The 26,327-nt window shown below is 34.8% G+C and overlaps 3 protein-coding genes across 3 annotated transcripts; all 3 read right to left on the minus strand.

Annotated features, from left to right (window-relative positions):
- Window positions 1-1,808: 1,808 nt before the first annotated feature.
- On the minus strand, window positions 1,809-5,869 carry LOC136268902 (uncharacterized). Its single transcript, XM_066064368.1, has 10 exons — window positions 5,810-5,869; window positions 5,653-5,714; window positions 5,052-5,224; window positions 4,846-5,002; window positions 4,025-4,342; window positions 3,463-3,759; window positions 3,196-3,360; window positions 2,988-3,145; window positions 2,772-2,934; window positions 1,809-1,945 (listed from the first exon to the last, which is right to left on the minus strand). The coding sequence occupies exons 1-10, from the start codon at window positions 5,824-5,826 to the stop codon at window positions 1,887-1,889; spliced, it is 1,569 nt and encodes a 522-aa protein (XP_065920440.1). The 5' UTR covers window positions 5,827-5,869; the 3' UTR covers window positions 1,809-1,886.
- Window positions 5,870-8,957: 3,088 nt separating this feature from the next.
- On the minus strand, window positions 8,958-13,502 carry LOC136268941 (uncharacterized). The gene is made up of 10 exons (XM_066064417.1): window positions 13,443-13,502; window positions 13,286-13,347; window positions 12,685-12,857; window positions 12,479-12,635; window positions 11,658-11,975; window positions 11,096-11,392; window positions 10,829-10,993; window positions 10,621-10,778; window positions 10,405-10,567; window positions 8,958-9,120 (listed from the first exon to the last, which is right to left on the minus strand). Exons 1-10 carry the CDS (start codon window positions 13,457-13,459, stop codon window positions 9,062-9,064), a joined length of 1,569 nt encoding a protein of 522 aa, XP_065920489.1. The 5' UTR covers window positions 13,460-13,502; the 3' UTR covers window positions 8,958-9,061.
- A 3,130-nt stretch (window positions 13,503-16,632) lies between these two features.
- On the minus strand, window positions 16,633-21,168 carry LOC136236910 (uncharacterized). Its single transcript, XM_066027138.1, has 10 exons — window positions 21,112-21,168; window positions 20,955-21,016; window positions 20,354-20,526; window positions 20,148-20,304; window positions 19,329-19,646; window positions 18,767-19,063; window positions 18,500-18,664; window positions 18,292-18,449; window positions 18,076-18,238; window positions 16,633-16,795 (listed from the first exon to the last, which is right to left on the minus strand). The coding sequence occupies exons 1-10, from the start codon at window positions 21,126-21,128 to the stop codon at window positions 16,737-16,739; spliced, it is 1,569 nt and encodes a 522-aa protein (XP_065883210.1). The 5' UTR covers window positions 21,129-21,168; the 3' UTR covers window positions 16,633-16,736.
- Window positions 21,169-26,327: the final 5,159 nt, after the last annotated feature.

Genomic DNA, 26,327 nt, shown 5'->3' on the forward strand with positions numbered 1-26,327 from the left:
ACTTATAGGCATGTCACATCTAATACGGAACCTGTCTGATGCTTGTAAAAGTGTATGCAGTAGTGTTGTTAAGTCCAATCTGCATGATTGTGCATTTAATTGAGGTATTGTAACTAACACTTCAGTTTTATTGTTTTATTTTAATGGACCGATACACACAATATTATATACAGCTGTGATTATACTAATTTGTCATTACATACATCCAAGAACTGACTACATGATACAAGGAAATGTTGACTTTGATCTACTGTGTGTACTAGTAGGAACTAGTCACATTCATGTATTGCACCACAAGACAGCTGCAATGTGCTTAACAACACACAAATTGGACTCAAATTTAGATCAGACATGTACATCAAATACTTATCTCATGTATACAAAAATGGTTTAGCTACACGCCATAGTATCAATTTTGACATTTTAAACGTTGGCAGATTAGTATGTTAACTCAATACACTGTGATGGTATGCATGTTACACACTTATCAGTCCACAATGGACTCCACATCACAGACTATACTGTTTTATATAGTACTATTGTGTGGTGAGGTTTGTATTTTACAATGCTGAAGTTTCTTGATACAATACATAGCTAGCACTTTTTAATACAATAGAAAAATTGCCAGGGTAATTAAGACTTAATGTGACATCTGCATGTTGACCTAAAAATAGAATAGGTAGCTACAACAATTTGACCAAACATTTAGCAGATTTGCTACTATAGTAACTTGTGATCAATTTGTGACTATCATATTATACTCTTCATTGTTGTAGCAATAACATGTTTCTTTAATGTGTATGCTTAGCAACGTTAACATAAACATGACAATTAGAACAGAATTTGTTTATCTTTTTAAATTTTTGGATTCAAAGGACAATTGATTACTTAGCAACTCTAAATGTGTTAGGCGTGCCACATATACAGGCACTGATCCAGGAATAAACCAAGGTAGCGGCCCAGATTTTAAACTGAGATTCCTGATACTTACATCGGGGAAAGAGCTGCATGAGAATGTTATTGTCTAGCTTGTACAGTGAGGCACGCAGTAGCATCATAGCTTTTGTGTACATTATCATATGTTTACTATTTCATATTAAATATTGTTCCATTAAAATTACCAATCATATCATGTTCAAAGAACCCGGAAAAGGAAATCAATGGAGAATGTGCTAGGGAAGCCATAAAGGTGCTCAATAGTAAATAATAATAATAATAATATACTAAAATATAGACAAGCAAGGAATGGTCATATCCAAAAGCTGATCAAGGGAGGTGTCCATCAGGGTCATTAGTTAAGAAGCACGGAGAGTCATGGTACCTTATAGTGGGAAATTTTTGAGGGATGAAACTTTCGCGAAACTGTGCAAAATACAATTATTTTAACATTTTTAAATTCACGAAAGTCTAAAAAGTGGTTTTGGGGGAAGGGGGGGGGGGGGGGGCATTTGCCCCAAATTCCTCATCCTGGATCTGCCATTGTAGCTAGATCCTGTTTGATAATGGGGGACAAAAGCTTGCGTTTCCTCCCTACTTATGATTTTCTTGCACTGTTGCACACTTATATGAAAGATATTAGCTATAGCTCTAGTAAACGTGGTTTGCTAAAACCTTTTCCTAATGATTATGAGTTATGGCTGGTTGATTTTTACATGCCATATATCTTAGAACCTACCATATGAGAACAAGTCATGTCATCTTTAGTAGATGATAAAGTTATTTGCCATTGTCTATAATACAACAAGAAATGACTTAGCACAATCTGAGTCATCTGACTGAAAGTGAGCTAGCGATGCATTAATTATCAAAAGTGGTATATTAATTGATTATCATAATGACAACATTTTTGATATTTGTGTGCAACACATTTGGAAGAGTCAAAGTGTTTAATAATTTACTAGCATATTCTTTATCAGAACACTTCTTTTCATATCTGCAGTCTTACCTGGAAGAAAATAATGTGAGCAGTATTAATTATTAATAACCACATGTATTTCTATTTACATCCTAATATAGCTGCATATGAAAGGGAGACAAGAATGTATAATAATTGTCAATTCTCCAAATGTAGGTTTGTTAAATTTGATGCAACCTGTCATTGTAGATTCTATAACCTAGCAACATCTAATTTAGCCAATACTACACAGATTGAGTGTAAATATATACAAAGCTAGTCTTTGCTATTATTAATAAGTTACAGAAAAGCTTGACAAGTTGTTTAGATCACGGTCCGCAGAATACATGCAAACAAGTGTACTGAACTGGTAGGGCTGCTGTACTGGTCAGTTAGTCCATAAATCTATCACTTGACCAAATTAGAAACTTCACATGAAAAGGAATATGAATAAATCTGTTATGTAACCAGTAAACCTTAAGTAGATAGTTGTGTTGGTTAAATCAGTGAATGCATTGAGTACATTCTGCATGTTGTACTTGGGACTTAATGAGAGTCATAAAAGATCACTTAACACCCATGCGTAATTTATATGATCCATAGTTAAATTGAACAATTTTTACTAGAGATTTCTCCTTTAATTGGAATGTGCATGGTATGTATAGTGGATAAATGTATCCATGTATAGTCAAGTCTGTCTATTCCGGTCACCTTCAAACCAAAGATTCCCCTTATTAAGCAAATGGATAGGTCACTTTGTACACAAATAACACATTTGGGATACCATTTAAACAGATGACCTCAATATGTAGTGACTTGATTAGACATGCAGGTTCCACTCTACAGACACACATGTACATGTACATAGAATGCTTACGTGGAATCATGCAAGATACTGTTTGTGTGAGAGGGGATGAAAATGGGTCATAGAAGTCCACAAATGTAACCTCCACAGTGCATGATGTTTCAGCTACAGATTGCTCTAATTTCCACTGCCATCCACCATTCAAACCAGTAGGTGAGAAATATGGGCACCCACTCTGTAGAAGTATAGAAATAATACAAGTCATACATTTTATTAGTAGCTACATACTCTTTTCCATTTTCCATTGCCAAATTTAATGGAGGCATGACAGTTTTGTAAACGATTTATCACTTCCGTAGGTCTATAGCATTCTATTGGGATCCATGTCACATTAACATACTGTGGTGTACAGGTTAGATTTACAATTGGTGGGTCATCGAATATTCCTTTTTAAATATAAAATAACAGATGTATTGAAAAGATAGTAAATGCATACCAGGTAATGGTTTTTTGTCATCTGGTGTAGTACAAAATGGTGATGTCACTGATGAACTGCTGGTTATTGTACTGTCATTTGTTGATGTGTTGTTGTCCATAGTAGTTGAATCTGTTGGTTGACTATTGGTGGATGATGTGATGGGACTTCCAGTGGGCGTCATATCTGAAAATGTTTTGCAACGGTACATATAAACCATAGTGAGTGATATACAGTAAATATACAGTATTATAGCTTTAAACTTAATGCATCTATCGAAAGACTTACCAATAGCTATTTCACCAGTAGCATTGACTTTAGACTTTGTGTTGATCTCAACATAACACTTGTACACAGTACTAGTATTAGTACTATTAAGTACTTCCCCAAGTGTATCATGAATATGTGTGAACACCATTGAGTTGCCCACAGGAGTTCCTGATACATCAGCCCTATCAATTTCATTGTCATTGCTTTTCCATAAAAAAGTCGCACTGCTAGTGACACCTCTCACAGTAGTTGCATTGCATTCAAGTACATTGACTGACCGATCTTTAGCTGTCACATGTACTGTAAGCCTGGGAACTGAAGACAATAGCAAGTTGAAACATATACAGTAACACAGTTACGTTTCACAAGTTTGAAACAAAAGAAACTATGGTAAGAATTGGTGTGGACTATTCTTGGAAAATACATCCAAAAATATGTATCGCAATTACCCTACACATACATTTCAAAGTTTGCAGTTTCATAACAAGTATGATAGTAAAAATTATATATGTTGCAAGCTAATGGCATGGTCTCTATACAGTTAAAATATACGCACATATCAAAATATGGTCTAACTTACTGTTGAAGTCTCTTAATTCTATTGATTGTGATACAGTCACTGGATTAGTTCCTGGAATTTTTACAACACAAGTGTACAAGCCATTGTCATCTTCAGTAAGGTAGGAAAAGTGCAGTGTACTAGTGCAACCATTGTCATAAGTAGTGTTGGTCACAGTTCTCCTATCATCATCATTTACAATCTTTGTGTCATTTATCATCCACTCTATCTGCACTTTACTGTGTATGCCACTCACAGTAGTTGTGTTACATTGTAGTGACAGTGGATTACCCACTATCTGATCATCAAGGACTGCTGCACTTATATTAGGAGCAGGAACTAAAGAAGAATAATATACAGAAATGATCATAGGGATTCTTAGATATAATACCAGTGCACATATATATGTGTGTGTGTGTGTGTTCATATTGTAAGAAATTTTGGCCATGTAGACAAGGTCCAGTTAAGTACGTATGTTCTACTGAGAAGAGACTTACAATACTATGCATTATGTATGTGTGCATGATCTGCACAGGAAAATGAATATCCTCCCCATATAGCTACAGGGGTGTATAACAATGTTACAGTAGAAAGTAACTTTAGTTCTATGCATCATTGTGCTTTGGGGGTTGAAACTGATACCCTCTACCTGATTCTGTACTGATTCTTTATTTGCTGAGTATTGGAGCCAAATACACTGTGCATATAAGCAACCTATCATGGCATAGAACTTGGGAATTTTGAGTGTCATTGCACTTTTGTAATTTATAGGCAATAGCTTCGTATTAAGGAAATTTTATATATTCTAATAGTTACCTGTGAAAAAGACCACAATTGCTTACCTGAAAAGGTACAACTTTCTGTAGCACTCAGAGGTCTTGAAAATGGATCATAAAAGTCAACAATAGTAACTGTCACAGAACATGACGTCTCACTGACTGGAACTAGAAACTCCCATCCACCATTTAAGCCAGTACTGGCGAAGTATGGACATCCACTCTGTAGAATTACAATGCAATAACATTCATTGCACATGGTTAGCACCTACATTTCTTCTGTATCCATTGGAGCAACTAATGGAAGTTTGGCAATTTTGAAGGCGGAAGACGATATCATCTGGTGATTGATCTTTTGTTGGTTGCCATGTTACATTCACAAGATGATCAGACATTGCAGAACCATTTTCACACCTCAGATTGACAAGTGGTTTTGTGAATGCTTCTGTAAAGAGCAGCCATGCAATAATATTATTATATTCATAGGTAAGTGGTATAAACTATATGGCGAATGCTTCTGTAAAGAGCAATTATATATACATAGAAGAATTGCGTTACAATTGTGTAAAGGAGAAAGACATGCAAGACTCACAAACAGCAATGCTTGTAGTACGTAGGATGCACTATTAGATTGCGATGGTAAAATAGATAGTTCTAACTATGACTATGAGTGATTCTTTGAGACATATCACCATGCATGTAGGCACCCAAGCATCTGAAAGAGTATTTATCCATCAATCACAAGTCACCAGACTGAAGAATCTGGCACCCTTATATTATATACTTAATATAAATGAATGCAGTATGCTATACATTGTAACATACCAACATATACAAAGTATATAATGCATTAATATTGGTACATTTACTTACCTGCTGTACTAAAGGTGTACACAAGGACAAGTATTCCTGTTAATAATGTATTTGTCATTTTCCTACAAATAAGAGATAGCATTAGTAACTGTTATCATATATTATACAGTCACACTGTAGCTAACTACATATAATACACTAGCATCTGCACACTTACAAACAGCACATGTTCATTAGATGACTAGCTAGCTGAATCACTTTGCAAACCAAACTACTGTAGTTCAGATTTATGTACTTGTGCAAAATTTCTTGCTTCTTTATATAGTCAGTGACTATCCTAGCAACTGGGTATGTGTTAAATGATATTATTACTCTGATTGTACAGGCTACTTGTTACCCAGCAACTTGTAAAATCCTTTGATGGTGTAACTAGATAGCTACAACAGAAATCTTTATACTTCTTAAAATCAGCTTTTAATTATAAAAAAATTAGAAGCTATGAATCATTTGGTCTTTTGATGAGTAGCTAGTATCTTATATCTCAAGGACTTGCTTTTGCATTTCAGGTGTATAATTTCCCTGGGCTAAGTGGAATTCACACCAGCAGTGATTGTGAAGTGCTACTGCACTCCTGAATAACACCAATATGACTGCTGTAAACCAGCAACTTGTATATAAACCATATCGTACAGCAGTTGGACCAATACTACAAACACTAAAAGAGAAACATATACATCAAGGTTTCAACACCTTTGTAAGGTTTAATTCATGACATTTTTGTCTTAGTGTTGACTGTTGTCATACCCATGCATGACCAGAATTCCAAGTACTACAGTGCTGCGATACAAATTTTTCTTCAAATGGATTACATTGCTAACTAATTAATGCATAAATGGTTATGACATAAAAATATTTATAAACACATGATAGGAACTTACCAGTATAGATATGTTATTAAATCAGAAGGATTATGACTATAAATGATGCACATATTGATGTTAACTTATTAGTCCTTGTTATTAAATGATTGCATAGCACAGCAAAAATAGCGTTCCAATACTACCTATTCTAACCCCATCTTTATTCAGTATTGGAACAACTATTTTTAAAAACTCCCTATAACGAGACAAAACAAACCGCAAATCTATAAATGACTCTAATGTTATTCACTATTAGGGGCTATGGTCTGTTTTTGTTTGAGCCAAGGTAGAATTTTTGGAATTTTAGTTCAAACACCTAAACATAGACAGAATAGATACTTTCCAAAGAAGCTAAACTATACCTATAGTCATATTTCAGTAATTGTGATATTAACTGTATAATAGCTATTCTCTATGATCAAAGAGCTTGGTGAGCATGTTAATTGCAACTTATAGGCATGTCACATCTAATATGGAACCTGTCTGATGCTTGTAAAAGTGTATGCAGTAGTATTGTTAAGTCTAATCTGCATGATTGTGCATTTAATTGAGGTATTGTAACTAACACTTCAGTTTTATTGTTTTATTTTAATGGACCGATACACACAATATATATATACAGCTGTGATTATACTGATTTGTCATTACATACATCCAAGAACTGACTACATGACACAAGGAAATGTTGACTTTGATCTACTGTGTGTACTAGTAGGAACTAGTCACATTCATGTATTGCACTACAAGACAGCTGCAATGTGCTTAACAACACACAAATTGGACTCAAATTTAGATCAGACATGTACATCAAATACTTATCTCATGTATACAAACATGGTTTAGCTACACGCCCAAGTATCAATTTTGACATTTTAAATGTTGGCAGATTAGTATGTTAACTCAATACACTGTGATGATATGCATGTTACACACTTATCAGTCCACAATGGACTCCACATCACAGACTATACTGTTTTATATAGTACTATTGTGTGGTGAGGTTTGTATTTTACAATGCTGAAGTTTCTTGATACAATAGAAAAATTGCCAAGGTAATTAAGACTTAATGTGACATCTGCATGTTGACCTAAAAATAGAATAGGTAGCTACAACAATTTGACCAAACATTTAGCAGATTTGCTACTATAGTAACTTGTGATCAATTTGTGACTATCATATTATACTCTTCATTGTTGTAGCAATAACATGTTTCTTTAATGTGCATGCTTAGCAACGTTAACATAAATATGACAATTAGAACAGAATTTGTTTATCTTTTTAAATTTTTGGTTTCACAGGACAATTGGTTACTTAGCAACTCTAAATGTGTTAGGCGTGCCACATATACAGACACTGATCCAGAAATAAACCAAGGTGGCGGCCCAGATTTTACGCTGAGAGTCCTGATACTTACATCAGGGAAATAGCTGCATGTGAATGTTATTGTCTAGCTTGTACAGTGAGGCACGCAGTAGCATCATAGCTTTTGTGCACATTATCATATGTTTACTATTTCATATTAAATATTGTTCCATTAAAATTACCAATCATGTCATGTTCAAACAACCCGGAAAAGAAAATCAATGGAGAATGTACTAGGGAAGCCATAAAGGTGCTCAATAGTAAATAATAATGATATGTGACCGGGCCTGCAAAAATAGGGCATGTGGGCACATGATTTTTGCCTACTTTATCAAAATTCCATAACACATAACTTTTTATACTATTATGCTATGGCAGTGCAATTTTCAGCACTTAGTAAACATTTCATTGGCTTTATGATGCAAGTTACTGAATGCAAATAGTCTATTCCGGTACTGAGATGTGACCTGTAGTGTGATAGGGTGTAGTTTGTGCCCACATGCCCTGTTTTCGTAGGCCCAGTCACATATACTGAAACGTAGACAAGCAAGGAATGGTCATATCCAAAAGCTGATCAAGAGAGGTGTCCATCAGGGTCATTAGTTAAGAAGCACGGAGAGTCATGGTACCTTATAGTGGGAAATTTTTGAGGGATGAAACTTTCACGAAACTGTGCAAAATACAATTATTTTAACGTTTTTAAATTCATGAAAGTCTAAAAAGTGGTTGGGGGGGGTGGGGGGGGAGGGCATTTGCCCCAAATTCCTCATCCTGGATCTGCCATTGTAGCTAGATCCTGTTTGATAAGGGGTGACAAAAGCTTGCGTTTCCTCCCTACTTATGATTTTTCTTGCACTGTTGCACACTTATATGAAAGATATTATAGCTCTAGTAAACGTGGTTTGCTAAAACCTTTTCCTAATGATTATGAGTTATGGCTGGTTGATTTTTACATGCCATATATCTTAGAACCTACCATATGAGAACAAGTCATGTCATCTTTAGTAGATGATAAAGTTATTTGCCATTGTCTATAATACAACAAGAAATGACTTAGCACAATCTGAGTCATCTGACTGAAAGTGAGCTAGCGATGCATTAATTATCAAAAGTGGTATATTAATTGATTATCATAATGACAACATTTTTGATATTTGCGTGCAACACATTTGGAAGAGTCAAAGTGTTTAATAATTTACTAGCATATTCTTTATCAGAACACTTCTTTTCATATCTGCAGTCTTACCTGGAAGAAAATAATGTGAGCAGTATTAATTATTAATAACCACATGTATTTCTATTTACATCCTAATATAGCTGCATATGAAAGGGAGACAAGAATGTATAATAATTGTCAATTCTCCAAATGTAGGTTTGTTAAATTTGATGCAACCTGTCATTCATTGTAGATTCTATAACCTAGCAACATCTAATTTAGCCAATACTACACAGATTGAGTGTAAATATATACAAAGCTAGTCTTTGCTATTATTAATAAGTTACAGAAAAGCTTGACAAGTTGTTTAGATCACGGTCCGCAGAATACATGCAAACAAGTGTACTGAACTGGTAGGGCTGCTGTACTGGTCAGTTAGTCCATAAATCTATCACTTGACCAAATTAGAAACTTCACATGAAAAGGAATATGAATAAATCTGTTATGTAACCAGTAAACCTTAAGTAGATAGTTGTGTTGGTTAAATCAGTGAATGCATTGAGTACATTCTGCATGTTGTACTTGGGACTTAATGCGAGTCATAAAAGATCACTTAACGCCCATGCGTAATTTATATGATCCATAGTTAGGGACCCGCCGATTATGCTGGCATAATAATGAGCATAATAGGTGCCTGAAAGCATTGAGCATAATGCTAGCATAATAGGCAGAACATTTGTGCATTACCATAAATTCTTGCTTATTAAAATACATATCACAGAAAAAGATCGATATACTCTAATAGAACAGTCAGAAAATAATAGACAGCTGACTATTCTATTAGAGTATATTGATCTTTTCCGTGACATGGATTTTGACAAGCAGGGATTTAGAGTCTATGCTTCAGCAACTTACTGTTTTCCCATGAAGTGCAAATTTACTAGAAAAACATGAGAACTGAGGTATAAATATTGAGCATAATTTGAGCATAATAGGTAAATATTGAGCATTAATTTAAGCATAATAGGCAAAATTTTGAGCAGTGCAGCATAGCATAATAAGTAAAATAATGAGTATAATCGGCGGGTCCCTATCCATAGTTAAATTGAACAATTTTTACTAGAGATTTCTCCTTTAATTGGAATGTGCACGGTATGTATAGTGGATAAATGTATCCATGTATAGTCAAGTCTGTCTATTCCGGTCACCTTCAAGCCAAAGATTCCCCTTATTAAGCAAATGGATAGGTCACTTTGTACACAAATAACACATTTGGGATGCCATTTAAACAGATGACCTCAATATGTAGTGACTTGATTAGACATGCAGGTTCCACTCTACAGGCACACATGTACATTTACATAGAATGCTTACGTGGAATCTCGCAATATACTGTTTGTGTGAGAGGGGAGGAAAATGGGTCATAGAAGTCCACAAATGTAACCTCCACAGTGCATGATGTTTCAGCTACAGGTTGCTCTAATTCCCACTGCCATCCACCATTCAAACCAGTAGGTGAGAAATATGGGCACCCACTCTGTAGAAGTATAGAAATAATACAAGTCATACATTTTATTAGTAGCTACATACTCTTTTCCATTTTCCATTGCCAAATTTAATGGAGGCATGACAGTTTTGTAAACGATTTATCACTTCCGTAGGTCTATAGCATTCCATTGGGATCCATGTCACATTAACATACTGTGGTGTACAGGTTAGATTTACAATTGGTGGGCCATCGAATTTTCCTTTTTAAATATAAATTAACAGATGTATTGAAATGATAGTAAATGCATACCAGGTAATGGCTTTTTGTCATCTGGTGTAGTACAAAATGGCGATGTCACTGATGAACTGCTGGTTATTGTACTGTCATTTGTTGATGTGTTGTTGTCCATAGTAGTTGAATCTGTTGGTTGACTATTGGTGGATGATGTGATGGGACTTCCAGTGGACGTCATATCTGAAAATGTTTTGCAACGGTACATATAAACCAAAGTGAGTGATATACAGTAAATATACACTATTATAGCTTTAAACTTAATGCATCTATCGAAAGACTTACCAATAGCTATTTCACCAGTAGCATTGACTTTAGACTTTGTGTTGATCTCAACATAACACTTGTACACAGTACTAGTATTAGTACTATTAAGTACTTCCCCAAGTGTATCATGAATATGTGTGAACACCATTGAGTTGTCCACAGGAGTTCCTGATACATCAACCCTATCAATTTCATTGTCATTGCTTTTCCATACAAAAGTTGCACTGCTAGTGACACCTCTCACAGTAGTTGCATTGCATTCAAGTACATTGACTGACCGATCTTTAGCTGTCACATGTACTGTAAGCCTGGGAACTGAAGACAATAGCAAGTTGAAACATATACAGTAACACAGTTACGTTTCACAAGTTTGAAACAAAAGAAACTATGGTAAGAATTTGTGTGGACTATTCTTGGAAAATACATCCAAAAATATGTATCGCAATTACCCTACACATACATTTCAAAGTTTGCAGTTTCATAACAAGTATGATAGTAAAAATTATATATGTTGCAAGCTAATGGCATGGTCTCTATACAGTTAAAATATACGCACATATCAAAATATGGTCTAACTTACTGTTGAAGTCTCTTAATTCTATTGATTGTGATACAGTCTCTGGATTAGTTCCTGGAATTTTTACAACACATGTGTACAAGCCATTGTCATCTTCAGTAAGGTAGGAAAAGTGCAGTGTACTAGTGCAACCATTGTCATAAATAGTGTTGGTCACAGTTCTCCTATCATCATCATTTACAATCTTTGCGTCATTTATCATCCACTCTATCTGCACTTTACTGTGTATGCCACTCACAGTAGTTGTGTTACATTGTAGTGACAGTGGATTACCCACTATCTGATCATCAAGGACTGCTGCACTTATATTAGGAGCAGGAACTAAAGAAGAATAATATACAGAAATGATCATAGGGATTCTTAGATATAATACCAGTGCACATATATATGTGTGTGTGTGTGTGTTCATATTGTAAGAAATTTTGGTCATGTAGACAAGGTCCAATTAAGTACGTATGTTCTACTGAGAAGAGACTTACAATACTATGCATTATGTATGTGTGCATGATCTGCACAGGAAATTGAATATCCTCCCCATATAGCTACAGGGGTGTATAACAATGTTACAGTAGAAAGTAACTTTAGTTCTATGCATCATTGTGCTTTGGGGGTTGAAACTGATACCCTCTACCTGTACATGTACTGATTCTTTATTTGCTGAGTATTGGAGCCAAATACACTGTGCATATAAGCAACCTATCATGACATAGAACTTGGGAATTTTGAGTGTCATTGCACTTTTGTAATTTATAGGCAATAGCTTCGTATTATGGAAATTTTATATATTCTAATAGTTACCTGTGAAAAAGACCACAATTGCTTACCTGAAAAGGTACAACTTTCTGTAGCACTCAGAGGTCTTGAAAATGGATCATAAAAGTCAACAATAGTAACTGTCACAGAACATGACGTCTCACTGACTGGAACTAGAAACTCCCATCCACCATTTAAGCCAGTACTGGCGAAGTATGGACATCCACTCTGTAGAATTACAATGCAATAACATTCATTGCACATGGTTAGCACATACATTTCTTCTGTATCCATTGGAGCAACTAATGGAAGTTTGGCAATTTTGAAGGCGGAAGACGATATCATCTGGTGATTGATCTTTTGTTGGTTGCCATGTTACATTCACAAGATGATCAGACATTGCAGAACCATTTTCACACCTCAGATTGACAAGTGGTTTTGTGAATGCTTCTGTAAAGAGCAGCCATGCAATAATATTATTATATTCACAGGCAAGTGGTATAAACTATATGGCGAATGCTTCTGTAAAGAGCAATTATATATACATAGAAGAATTGCGTTACAATTGTGTAAAGGAGAAAGACATGCAAGACTCACAAACAGCAATGCTTGTAGTACGTAGGATGCACTATTAGATTGCGACGGTAAAATAGATAGTTCTAACTATGACTATGAGTGATTCTTTGAGACATATCACCATGCATGTAGGCACCCAAGCATCTGAAAGAGTATTTATCCATCAATCACAAGTCACCAGACTGAAGAATCTGGCACCCTTATATTATATACTTAATATAAATGAATGCAGTATGCTATACATTGTAACATACCAACATATACAAAGTATATAATGCATTAATATTGGTACATTTACTTACCTGCTGTACTAAAGGTGTACACAAGGACAAGTATTCCTGTTAATAATGTATTTGTCATTTTCCTACAAATAAGAGATAGCATTAGTAACTGTTATCATATATTATACAGTCACACTGTAGCTAACTACATATAATACACTAGCATCTGCACACTTACAAACAGCACATGTTCATTAGATGACTAGCTAGCTGAATCACTTTGCAAACCAAACTACTGTAGTTCAGATTTATGTACTTGTGCAAAATTTCTTGCTTCTTTATATAGTCAGTGACTATCCTAGCAACTGGGTATGTGTTAAATGATATTATTACTCTGATTGTACAGGCTACTTGTTACCCAGCAACTTGTAAAATCCTTTGATGGTGTAGCTAGATAGCTACAACAGGATGGTGTAACTAGATAGCTACAACAGAAATCTTTATACTTCTTAAAATCAGCTTTTAATTATAAAAAAATTAGAAGCTATGAATCATTTGGTCTTTTGATGAGTAGCTAGTATCTTATATCTCAAGGACTTGCTTTTGCATTTCAGGTGTATAATTTCCCTGGGCTAAGTGGAATTCACACCAGCAGTGATTGTGAAGTGCTACTGCACTCCTGAATAACACCAATATGACTGCTGTAAACCAGCAACTTGTATATAAACCATATCGTACAGCAGTTGGACCAATACTACAAACACTAAAAGAGAAACATATACATCAAGGTTTCAACACCTTTGTAAGGTTTAATTCATGACATTTTTGTCTTAGTGTTGACTGTTGTCATACCCATGCATGACCAGAATTCCAAGTACTACAGTGCTGCGATACAAATTTTTCTTCAAATGGATTACATTGCTAACTAATTAATGCATAAATGGTTATGACATAAAAATATTTATAAACACATGATAGGAACTTACCAGTATAGATATGTTATTAAATCAGAAGGATTATGACTATAAATGATGCACATATTGATGTTAACTTATTAGTCCTTGTTATTAAATGATTGCATAGCACAGCAAAAATAGCGTTCCAATACTACCTATTCTAACCCCATCTTTATTCAGTATTGGAACAACTATTTTTAAAAACTCCCTATAACGAGACAAAACAAACCGCAAATCTATAAATGACTCTAATGTTATTCACTATTAGGGGCTATGGTCTGTTTTTGTTTGAGCCAAGGTAGAATTTTTGGAATTTTAGTTCAAACACCTAAACATAGACAGAATAGATACTTTCCAAAGAAGCTAAACTATACCTATAGTCATATTTCAGTAATTGTGATATCAACTGTATAATAGCTATCCTCTATGATCAAAGAGCTTAGTGAGCATGTTAATTGCAACTTATAGGCATGTCACATCTAATATGGAACCTGTCTGATGCTTGTAAAAGTGTATGCAGTAGTATTGTTAAGTCCAATCTGCATGATTGTGCATTTAATTGAGGTATTGTAACTAACACTTCAGTTTTATTGTTTTATTTTAATGGACCGATACACACAATATATATATACAGCTGTGATTATACTGATTTGTCATTACATACATCCAAGAACTGACTACATGACACAAGGAAATGTTGACTTTGATCTACTGTGTGTACTAGTAGGAACTAGTCACATTCATGTATTGCACCACAAGACAGCTGCAATGTGCTTAACAACACACAAATTGGACTCAAATTTAGATCAGACATGTACATCAAATACTTATCTCATGTATACAAAAATGGTTTAGCTACACGCCAAAGTATCAATTTTGACATTTTAAACGTTGGCAGATTAGTATGTTAACTCAATACACTGTGATGGTATGTATGTCACACACTTATCAGTCCACAATGGACTCCACATCACAGACCATACTGTTTTATATAGTACTATTGTGTGGTGAGGTTTGTATTTTACAATGCTGAAGTTTCTTGATACAATAGAAAAATTGCCAAGGTAATTAAGACTTAATGTGACATCTGCATGTTGACCTAAAAATAGAATAGGTAGCTACAACAATTTGACCAAACATTTAGCAGATTTGCTACTATAGTAACTTGTGATCAATTTGTGACTATCATATTATACTCTTCATTGTTGTAGCAATAACATGTTTCTTTAATGTGCATGCTTAGCAACGTTAACATAAATATGACAATTAGAACAGAATTTGTTTATCTTTTTAAATTTTTGGTTTCACAGGACAATTGGTTACTTAGCAACTCTAAATGTGTTAGGCGTGCCACATATACAGACACTGATCCAGAAATAAACCAAGGTGGCGGTCCAGATTTTACGCTGAGAGTCCTGATACTTACATCAGGGAAATAGCTGCATGTGAATGTTATTGTCTAGCTTGTACAGTGAGGCACGCAGTAGCATCATAGCTTTTGTGCACATTATCATATGTTTACTATTTCATATTAAATATTGTTCCATTAAAATTACCAATCATGTCATGTTCAAACAACCCGGAAAAGAAAATCAATGGAGAATGTACTAGGGAAGCCATAAAGGTGCTCAATAGTAAATAATAATAATAATAATAATATGTGACCGGGCCTGCAAAAATAGGGCATGTGGGCACATGATTTTTGCCTACTTTATCAAAATTCCATAACACATAACTTTTTATACTATTATGCTATGGCAGTGCAATTTTCAGCACTTAGTAAACATTTCATTGGCTTTATGATGCAAGTTACTGAATGCAAATATTCTATTCCGGTACTGAGATGTGACCTGTAGTGTGATAGGGTGTAGTTTGTGCCCACATGCCCTGTTTTCGCAGGCCCAGTCACATATACTGAAACGTAGACAAGCAAGGAATGGTCATATCCAAAAGCTGATCAAGAGAGGTGTCCATCAGGGTCATTAGTTAAGAAGCACGGAGAGTCATGGTACCTTATAGTGGGAAATTTTTGAGGGATGAAACTTTCACGAAACTGTGCAAAATACAATTATTTTAACGTTTTTAAATTCATGAAAGTCTAAAAAGTGGTTGGGGGGGGGGGGGGGGGGGGGGGAGGGCATTTGCCCCAAATTCCTCATCCTGGATCCACCATTGTAGCTAGATCCTGTTTGATAAGGGGTGACAAAAGCTTGCGTTTCCTCCCTACTTATGATTTTTCTTGCACTGTTGCACACTTATATGAAAGATATTATAGCTCTAGTAAACGTGGTTTGCTAAAACCTTTTCCTAATGATTATGAGTTATGGCTGGTTGATTTTTACATGCCATATATCTTAGAACCTACCATATGAGAACAAGTCATGTCATCTTTAGTAGATGATAAAGTTATTTGCCATTGTCTATAATACAACAAGAAATGACTTAGCACAATCTGAGTCATCTGACTGAAAGTGAGCTAGCGATGCATTAATTATCAAAAGTGGTATATTAATTGATTATCATAATGACAACATTTTTGATATTTGCGTGCAACACATTTGGAAGAGTCAAAGTGTTTAATAATTTACTAGCATATTCTTTATCAGAACACTTCTTTTCATATCTGCAGTCTTACCTGGAAGAAAATAATGTGAGCAGTATTAATTATTAATAACCACATGTATTTCTATTTACATCCTAATATAGCTGCATATGAAAGGGAGACAAGAATGTATAATAATTGTCAATTCTCCAAATGTAGGTTTGTTAAATTTGATGCAACCTGTCATTGTAGATTCTATAACCTAGCAACATCTAATTTAGCCAATACTACACAGATTGAGTGTAAATATATACAAAGCTAGTCTTTGCTATTATTAATAAGTTACAGAAAAGCTTGACAAGTTGTTTAGATCACGGTCCGCAGAATACATGCAAACAAGTGTACTGAACTGGTAGGGCTGCTGTACTGGTCAGTTAGTCCATAAATCTATCACTTGACCAAATTAGAAACTTCACATGAAAAGGAATATGAATAAATCTGTTATGTAACCAGTAAACCTTAAGTAGATAGTTGTGTTGGTTAAATCAGTGAATGCATTGAGTACATTCTGCATGTTGTACTTGGGACTTAATGAGAGTCATAAAAGATCACTTAACGCCCATGCGTAATTTATATGATCCATAGTTAGGGACCCGCCGATTATGCTGGCATAATAATGAGCATAATAGGTGCCTGAAAGCATTGAGCATAATGCTAGCATAATAGGCAGAACACTTGTGCATTACCATAAATTCTTGCTTATTAAAATACATATCACAGAAAAAGATCGATATACTCTAATAGAACAGTCAGAAAATAATAGACAGCTGACTATTCTATTAGAGTATATTGATCTTTTCCGTGACATGGATTTTGACAAGCAGGGATTTAGAGTCTATGCTTCAGCAACTTACTGTTTTCCCATGAAGTGCAAATTTACTAGAAAAACATGAGAACTGAGGTATAAATATTGAGCATAATTTGAGCATAATAGGTAAATATTGAGCATTAATTTAAGCATAATAGGCAAAATTTTGAGCAGTGCAGCATAGCATAATAGGTAAAATAATGAGCATAATCGGCGGGTCCCTATCCATAGTTAAATTGAACAATTTTTACTAGAGATTTCTCCTTTAATTGGAATGTGCACGGTATGTATAGTGGATAAATGTATCCATGTATAGTCAAGTCTGTCTATTCCGGTCACCTTCAAGCCAAAGATTCCCCTTATTAAGCAAATGGATAGGTCACTTTGTACACAAATAACACATTTGGGATGCCATTTAAACAGATAACCTCAATATGTAGTGACTTGATTAGACATGCAGGTTCCACTCTACAGACACACATGTACATTTACATAGAATGCTTACGTGGAATCTCGCAATATACTGTTTGTGTGAGAGGGGAGGAAAATGGGTCATAGAAGTCCACAAATGTAACCTCCACAGTGCATGATGTTTCAGCTACAGGTTGCTCTAATTCCCACTGCCATCCACCATTCAAACCAGTAGGTGAGAAATATGGGCACCCACTCTGTAGAAGTATAGAAATAATACAAGTCATACATTTTATTAGTAGCTACATACTCTTTTCCATTTTCCATTGCCAAATTTAATGGAGGCATGACAGTTTTGTAAACGATTTATCACTTCCGTAGGTCTATAGCATTCCATTGGGATCCATGTCACATTAACATACTGTGGTGTACAGGTTAGATTTACAATTGGTGGGCCATCGAATTTTCCTTTTTAAATATAAATTAACAGATATATTGAAATGATAGTAAATGCATACCAGGTAATGGTTTTTTGTCATCTGGTGTAGTACAAAATGGCGATGTCACTGATGAACTGCTGGTTATTGTACTGTCATTTGTTGATGTGTTGTTGTCCATAGTAGTTGAATCTGTTGGTTGACTATTGGTGGATGATGTGATGGGACTTCCAGTGGACGTCATATCTGAAAATGTTTTGCAACGGTACATATAAACCAAAGTGAGTGATATACAGTAAATATACACTATTATAGCTTTAAACTTAATGCATCTATCGAAAGACTTACTAATAGCTATTTCACCAGTAGCATTGACTTTAGACTTTGTGTTGATCTCAACATAACACTTGTACACAGTACTAGTATTAGTACTATTAAGTACTTCCCCAAGTGTATCATGAATATGTGTGAACACCATTGAGTTGTCCACAGGAGTTCCTGATACATCAACCCTATCAATTTCATTGTCATTGCTTTTCCATACAAAAGTCGCACTGCTAGTGACACCTCTCACAGTAGTTGCATTGCATTCAAGTACATTGACTGACCGATCTTTAGCTGTCACATGTACTGTAAGCCTGGGAACTGAAGACAATAGCAAGTTGAAACATATACAGTAACACAGCTACGTTTCACAAGTTTGAAACAAAAGAAACTATGGTAAGAATTTGTGTGGACTATTCTTGGAAAATACATCCAAAAATATGTATCGCAATTACCCTACACATACATTTCAAAGTTTGCAGTTTCATAACAAGTATGATAGTAAAAATTATATATGTTGCAAGCTAATGGCATGGTCTCTATACAGTTAAAATATACGCACATATCAAAATATGGTCTAACTTACTGTTGAAGTCTCTTAATTCTATTGATTGTGATACAGTCTCTGGATTAGTTCCTGGAATTTTTACAACACATGTGTACAAGCCATTGTCATCTTCAGTAAGGTAGGAAAAGTGCAGTGTACTAGTGCAACCATTGTCATAAATAGTGTTGGTCACAGTTCTCCTATCATCATCATTTACAATCTTTGCGTCATTTATCATCCACTCTATCTGCACTTTACTGTGTATGCCACTCACAGTAGTTGTGTTACATTGTAGTGACAGTGGATTACCCACTATCTGATCATCAAGGACTGCTGCACTTATATTAGGAGCAGGAACTAAAGAAGAATAATATACAGAAATGATCATAGGGATTCTTAGATATAATACCAGTGCACATATATATGTGTGTGTGTGTGTTCATATTGTAAGAAATTTTGGTCATGTAGACAAGGTCCAATTAAGTACGTATGTTCTACTGAGAAGAGACTTACAATACTATGCATTATGTATGTGTGCATGATCTGCACAGGAAATTGAATATCCTCCCCATATAGCTACAGGGGTGTATAACAATGTTACAGTAGAAAGTAACTTTAGTTCTATGCATCATTGTGCTTTGGGGGTTGAAACTGATACCCTCTACCTGATTCTGTACTGATTCTTTATTTGCTGAGTATTGGAGCCAAATACACTGTGCATATAAGCAACCTATCATGGCATAGAACTTGGGAATTTTGAGTGTCATTGCACTTTTGTAATTTATAGGCAATAGCTTCGTATTAAGGAAATTTTATATATTCTAATAGTTACCTGTGAAAAAGACCACAATTGCTTACCTGAAAAGGTACAACTTTCTGTAGCACTCAGAGGTCTTGAAAATGGATCATAAAAGTCAACAATAGTAACTGTCACAGAACATGACGTCTCACTGACTGGAACTAGAAACTCCCATCCACCATTTAAGCCAGTACTGGCGAAGTATGGACATCCACTCTGTAGAATTACAATGCAATAACATTCATTGCACATGGTTAGCACATACATTTCTTCTGTATCCATTGGAGCAACTAATAGAAGCTTGGCAATTTTGAAGGCGGAAGACGATATCATCTGGTGATTGATCTTTTGTTGGTTGCCATGTTACATTCACAAGATGATCAGACATTGCAGAACCATTTTCACACCTCAAATTGACAAGTGGTTTTGTGAATGCTTCTGTAAAGAGCAGCCATGCAATAATATTATTATATTCACAGGCAAGTGGTATAAACTATATGGCGAATGCTTCTGTAAAGAGCAATTATATATACATAGAAGAATTGCGTTACAATTGTGTAAAGGAGAAAGACATGCAAGACTCACAAACAGCAATGCTTGTAGTACGTAGGATGCACTATTAGATTGCGACAGTAAAATAGATAGTTCTAACTATGACTATGAGTGATTCTTTGAGACATATCACCATGCATGTAGGCACCCAAGCATCTGAAAGAGTATTTATCCATCAATCACAAGTCACCAGACTGAAGAATCTGGCACCCTTATATTATATACTTAATATAAATGAATGCAGTATGCTATACATTGTAACATACCAACATATCCAAAGTATATAATGCATTAATATTGGTACATTTACTTACCTGCTGTACTAAAGGTGTACACAAGGACAAGTATTCCTGTTAATAATGTATTTGTCATTTTCCTACAAATAAGAGATAGCATTAGTAACTGTTATCATATATTATACAGTCACACTGTAGCTAACTACATATAATACACTAGCATCTGCACACTTACAAACAGCACATGTTCATTAGATGACTAGCTAGCTGAATCACTTTGCAAACCAAACTACTGTAGTTCAGATTTATGTACTTGTGCAAAATTTCTTGCTTCTTTATATAGTCAGTGACTATCCTAGCAACTGGGTATGTGTTAAATGATATTATTACTCTGATTGTACAGGCTACTTGTTACCCAGCAACTTGTAAAATCCTTTTATGGTGTAGCTAGATAGCTACAACAGGATGGTGTAACTAGATAGCTACAACAGAAATCTTTATACTTCTTAAAATCAGCTTTTAATTATAAAAAAATTAAAAGCTATGAATCATTTGGTCTTTTGATGAGTAGCTAGTATCTTATATCTCAAGGACTTGCTTTTGCATTTCAGGTGTATAATTTCCCTGGGCTAAGTGGAATTCACACCAGCAGTGATTGTGAAGTGCTACTGCACTCCTGAATAACACCAATATGACTGCTGTAAACCAGCAACTTGTATATAAACCATATCGTACAGCAGTTGGACCAATACTACAAACACTAAAAGAGAAACATATACATCAAGGTTTCAACACCTTTGTAAGGTTTAATTCATGACATTTTTGTCTTAGTGTTGACTGTTGTCATACCCATGCATGATCAGAATTCCAAGTACTACAGTGCTGCGATACAAATTTTTCTTCAAATGGATTACATTGCTAACTAATTAATGCATAAATGGTTATGACATAAAAATATTTATAAACACATGATAGGAACTTACCAGTATAGATATGTTATTAAATCAGAAGGATTATGACTATAAATGATGCACATATTGATGTTAACTTATTAGTCCTTGTTATTAAATGATTGCATAGCACAGCAAAAATAGCGTTCCAATACTACCTATTCTAACCCCATCTTTATTCAGTATTGGAACAACTATTTTTAAAAACTCCCTATAACGAGACAAAACAAACCGCAAATCTATAAATGACTCTAATGTTATTCACTATTCGGGGCTATGGTCTGTTTTTGTTTGAGCCAAGGTAGAATTTTTGGAATTTTAGTTCAAACACCTAAACATAGACAGAATAGATACTTTCCAAAGAAGTTAAACTATACCTATAGTCATATTTCAGTATTTGTGATATCAACTGTATAATAGCTATTCTCTATGATCAAAGAGCTTGGTGAGCATGTTAATTGCAACTTATAGGCATGTCACATCTAATATGGAACCTATCTGATGCTTGTAAAAGTGTATGCAGTAGTGTTGTTAAGTCCAATCTGCATGATTGTGCATTTAATTGAGGTATTGTAACTAACACTTCAGTTTTATTGTTTTATTTTAATGGACCGATACACACAATATTATATGCAGCTGTGTTTATACTGATTTGTCATTACATACATCCAAGAACTGACTACATGACACAAGGAAATGTTGACTTTGATCTACTGTGTGTACTAGTAGGAACTAGTCACATTCATGTATTGCACCACAAGACAGCTGCAATGTGCTTAACAACACACAAATTGGACTCAAATTTAGATCAGACATGTACATCAAATACTTATCTCATGTATACAAAAATGGTTTAGCTACATGCCAAAGTATCAATTTTGACATTTTAAACGTTGGCAGATTAGTATGTTAACTCAATACACTGTGATGGTATGCATGTTACACACTTATCAGTCCACAATGGACTCCACATCACAGACCATACTGTTTTATATAGTACTATTGTGTGGTGAGGTTTGTATTTTACAATGCTGAAGTTTCTTGATACAATACATAGCTAGCACTTTTAAGTACAATAGAAAAATTGCCAGGGTAAGTAAGACTTAATGTGACATCTGCATGTTGACCTAAAAATAGAATAGGTAGCTACAACAATTTGACCAAACATTTAGCAGATTTGCTACTATAGTAACTTGTGATCAATTTGTGACTATCATATTATACTCTTCATTGTTGTAGCAATAACATGTTTCTTTAATGTGCATGCTTAGCAATGTTAACATAAACATGACAATTAGAACAGAATTTGTTTATCTTTTTAAATTTTTGGTTTCACAGGACAATTGGTTACCTAGCAATTCTAAATGTGTTAGGCGTGCCACATATACAGGCACTGATCCAGAAATAAATCAAGGTGGCGGCCCAGATTTTAAGCTTAGAGTCCTGATACTTACATCGGGGAAATAGCTGCATGAGAATGTTATTGTCTAGCTTGTACAGTGAGGCACGCAGTAGCATCATAGCTTTTGTGCACATTATCATGTTTACTATTTCATATTCCATTAAAATTACCAATCATATCATGCTCAAAGAACCCGGAAAAGAAAATCAATGGAGAATGTACTAGGGAAGCCATAAAGGTGCTCAATAGTAAATAATATACTAAAATATAGACAAGCAAGGAATGGTCATATCCAAAAGCTGATCAAGGGAGGTGTCCATCAGGGTCATTAGTTAAGAAGCACTGAGAGTCATGGTACCTTATAGTGGGAATTTTTTGAGGGATGAAACTTTGTTTCGCGAAATTGTACAAAATACGATTTTTTAACGTTTTTAAATTCACGAAAGTCTAGAAAGCGGGTAATAGCTATGTGTATATAGTCTCGCGTAGCCAGACCCTTTTCTTTCTTTTGTGTGGGGCGGGGAAAGACGAAAAGGGTCTGGCGAACATAGCATATAGCATCGTCGTTGGGCTATCCCGAGATTGTAGGAATTCTACTGTGCAGCTTCTGGATTGTTGTTTGGTGCAAATGACGTGATCTGCTGCATTTGCGTCCTTCAGTGTAGTAGTTATGGTAACAGGATGTAAATGACGCATAACACGTCATCCGTGCCAATCAACAATCCGGAAGCTGCGCAGTAGAATCCCCACAATCTCAAATGAGATTGTTCCATGCATTTGAGATGCATGGAACTGTATCTCAAATGATTTAGTATACCTCACTCAACTTCCACAGAAAACTTAACGCTTTTATCACAAAGCCCTATAGTTACATTGATCAAAATTCTCACTTACAATTGCAGCAGGTTCTGACCTTATTATCATTTACATTTAATTAAAAACATACATCAATATATAGCTTTTTCCTGTGGTTCAATCAATGCCTTCACTGTTCTTCTAGGAAAATGATTTCAGACATGCATTGACTAAACTCACAAACCTTGAATTAGATATCAGTAACATAGTCTGTTACCTGTTTGCATGCTACATGATCTATTCTCTTTCAATAGCCTTCTCCATTCTTAATTTATGAATTGTTAAAGTCAGTAACTTAAATGTGCATAACATCCCTTTTCATATGTATACGATTTTGTGCTACCAAAGATGCTCTATTGTAATTTATTCATCAGCAGCTCATATGAACATAATCATTAAGTAGTATGGTAGTATTGGTAATTTCACCTCAAATCACCAACCCATGCTAATAAATTAAATGAATTCATCGACATTTTCTCTTTAGAAATATTTTTATGGAATAAGATGTTATTATGTGATAATTGCATTAATGAATTATGGTATGTGTTAAGGTGTAAGGGTACATAGTCATGGTGATACACTACTGATCAAAATCATGTGATGATTGACTGCATATACCTACAAGTCATGATTTTCACTATGTATATAATGTGATGCATACTTGAAGTATGTGCTATGTTTTGCATATAAGTATGTACTACGTGTATGTGGTGTTTGAAGTATGTACTATGTTTTGCATACTAATTCTAATAGTCTCATGAACTAGACCCTAGGAATGGTATTTAGCAATGCTATGATGCTGTGAAGGGCATCACAGCTTGAATTAGTGGGGGAAGGTACATGTGAATACTCTATTAGAGCTGTCCAGTGGTATACATAGTTGTTTTATTGACTGCTATTAGAGGATCTCAACCTTTTGTGGAACTAAATTTGCTCATTCAAGATCAGTGAATTACTTAACCAGGGGTAACTGTCTTGTGTGAACTTGGCTGCATCAATGCTAGCTTGGATAATGAGTGCATGGGCTCACAACTCTTCCAGTGAGTTAACAAAACAATTTAAAGTATTATCAGTTATCAGTAGCACTGTAGATATTAACTTCAGAAAATCTTCTAACATTTTTTTAGGATGTTAACTCAATACACTGTTATGTTGTACATATCAGTCCACAATGGACACCACATCATAGGCTATACTATTTTATATAGTACTATTGTGTGGTGAGGTTTGTATTTTACAATGTGTGAAGTTACTTGATACAATACGTACATAGCTAGCACTTTTAAGTACAATAGAAAAATTGCCAGGATAATTAAGACATAATGTGACATCTGCATGATGACCTAAAATAGAATAGGTAGCTACAACAATTTGGCCAAAAATTTAGCAGATTTGCTATTATAGTAACTTATGATCAATTCCTAACTATCATGCTCTTCATTGTTGTAGCAATAGCATGTTTCTTTAATGTGCATGCTTAGCAACGTTAACATAAACATTACAATTACAACAGAATTGGTTTACCTTATTAATTTTTTGGTTGCACAGAACAATTGGTTACTTAGCAACTCTAAATGCTGCCATTGTGTGTTAAACATGCCACATACATGACAAAGTTCAACTATTTACTTTGTCACTGTAGTGTACACATCACATGATTGTTACACTCTGTTGTAGTTATATACTTACAATGCCTTACATGGTGTTAAATTGATATCCAGTTGCACCATTATTGGGTAGTGAGCATGACAATCATTTGTGTCAATATGTGGCTGAATTTGAAAAGGTAACTTTTTGTATATTTTACATGCCAGCAAATAAAATAGTATAATAATACACAATTGTCTTCGTGTGTGAAAAACTAGAGCATGGATTTAGAATCACATTGACTATATAATTACTGCAATGCAGAAATATACCAACCATTTTAAATTAAATTCACACATTTTAAAACAGCATTGAACTTGTAATAAACTTCTAAACAATACAATAATATCACTAGTACTGTGACCAGGACATGCACCTTCACATACCCTATTTGTTACACACTTCAACATAGTGATTCAATGCGTTTCAGAGCAGTGGCATTATATTATACAGCATCATATAAAATTTGAAGCATTACGTGATATTGAAACATTTGATCGATAGTAGCTACCCTGCATGAAATCAGAACATTATTGGCTACTAGTTTGTTTTCTCCTAGAAATGCTATTAATTGTGATGGCAACTATTGCGAATGGT

The sequence above is a fragment of the Dysidea avara genome, chromosome 10 (assembly GCF_963678975.1).
Source record: "Dysidea avara chromosome 10, odDysAvar1.4, whole genome shotgun sequence".
NCBI classification, from domain to species: Eukaryota; Metazoa; Porifera; class Demospongiae; order Dictyoceratida; family Dysideidae; genus Dysidea; species Dysidea avara.

Bases quoted from the DNA above. Each gene is read 5' to 3' on its own strand.
- LOC136268902 (XM_066064368.1), bottom strand. The intron at 3,146-3,195 runs GTATGCATTTAC...ATATTTAAAAAG, and splicing joins TGACAAAAAACCATTACCTG to GAATATTCGATGACCCACCA. The intron at 2,935-2,987 runs GTATGTAGCTAC...ATACTTCTACAG, and splicing joins GCAATGGAAAATGGAAAAGA to AGTGGGTGCCCATATTTCTC.
- LOC136268941 (XM_066064417.1), bottom strand. The intron at 11,393-11,657 runs GTAAGTTAGACC...TATTGTCTTCAG, and splicing joins AGAATTAAGAGACTTCAACA to TTCCCAGGCTTACAGTACAT. The intron at 10,994-11,095 runs GTAAGTCTTTCG...AAACATTTTCAG, and splicing joins TACTGGTGAAATAGCTATTG to ATATGACGTCCACTGGAAGT.
- LOC136236910 (XM_066027138.1), bottom strand. The intron at 19,064-19,328 runs GTAAGTTAGACC...TATTGTCTTCAG, and splicing joins AGAATTAAGAGACTTCAACA to TTCCCAGGCTTACAGTACAT. The intron at 18,665-18,766 runs GTAAGTCTTTCG...AAACATTTTCAG, and splicing joins TACTGGTGAAATAGCTATTA to ATATGACGTCCACTGGAAGT.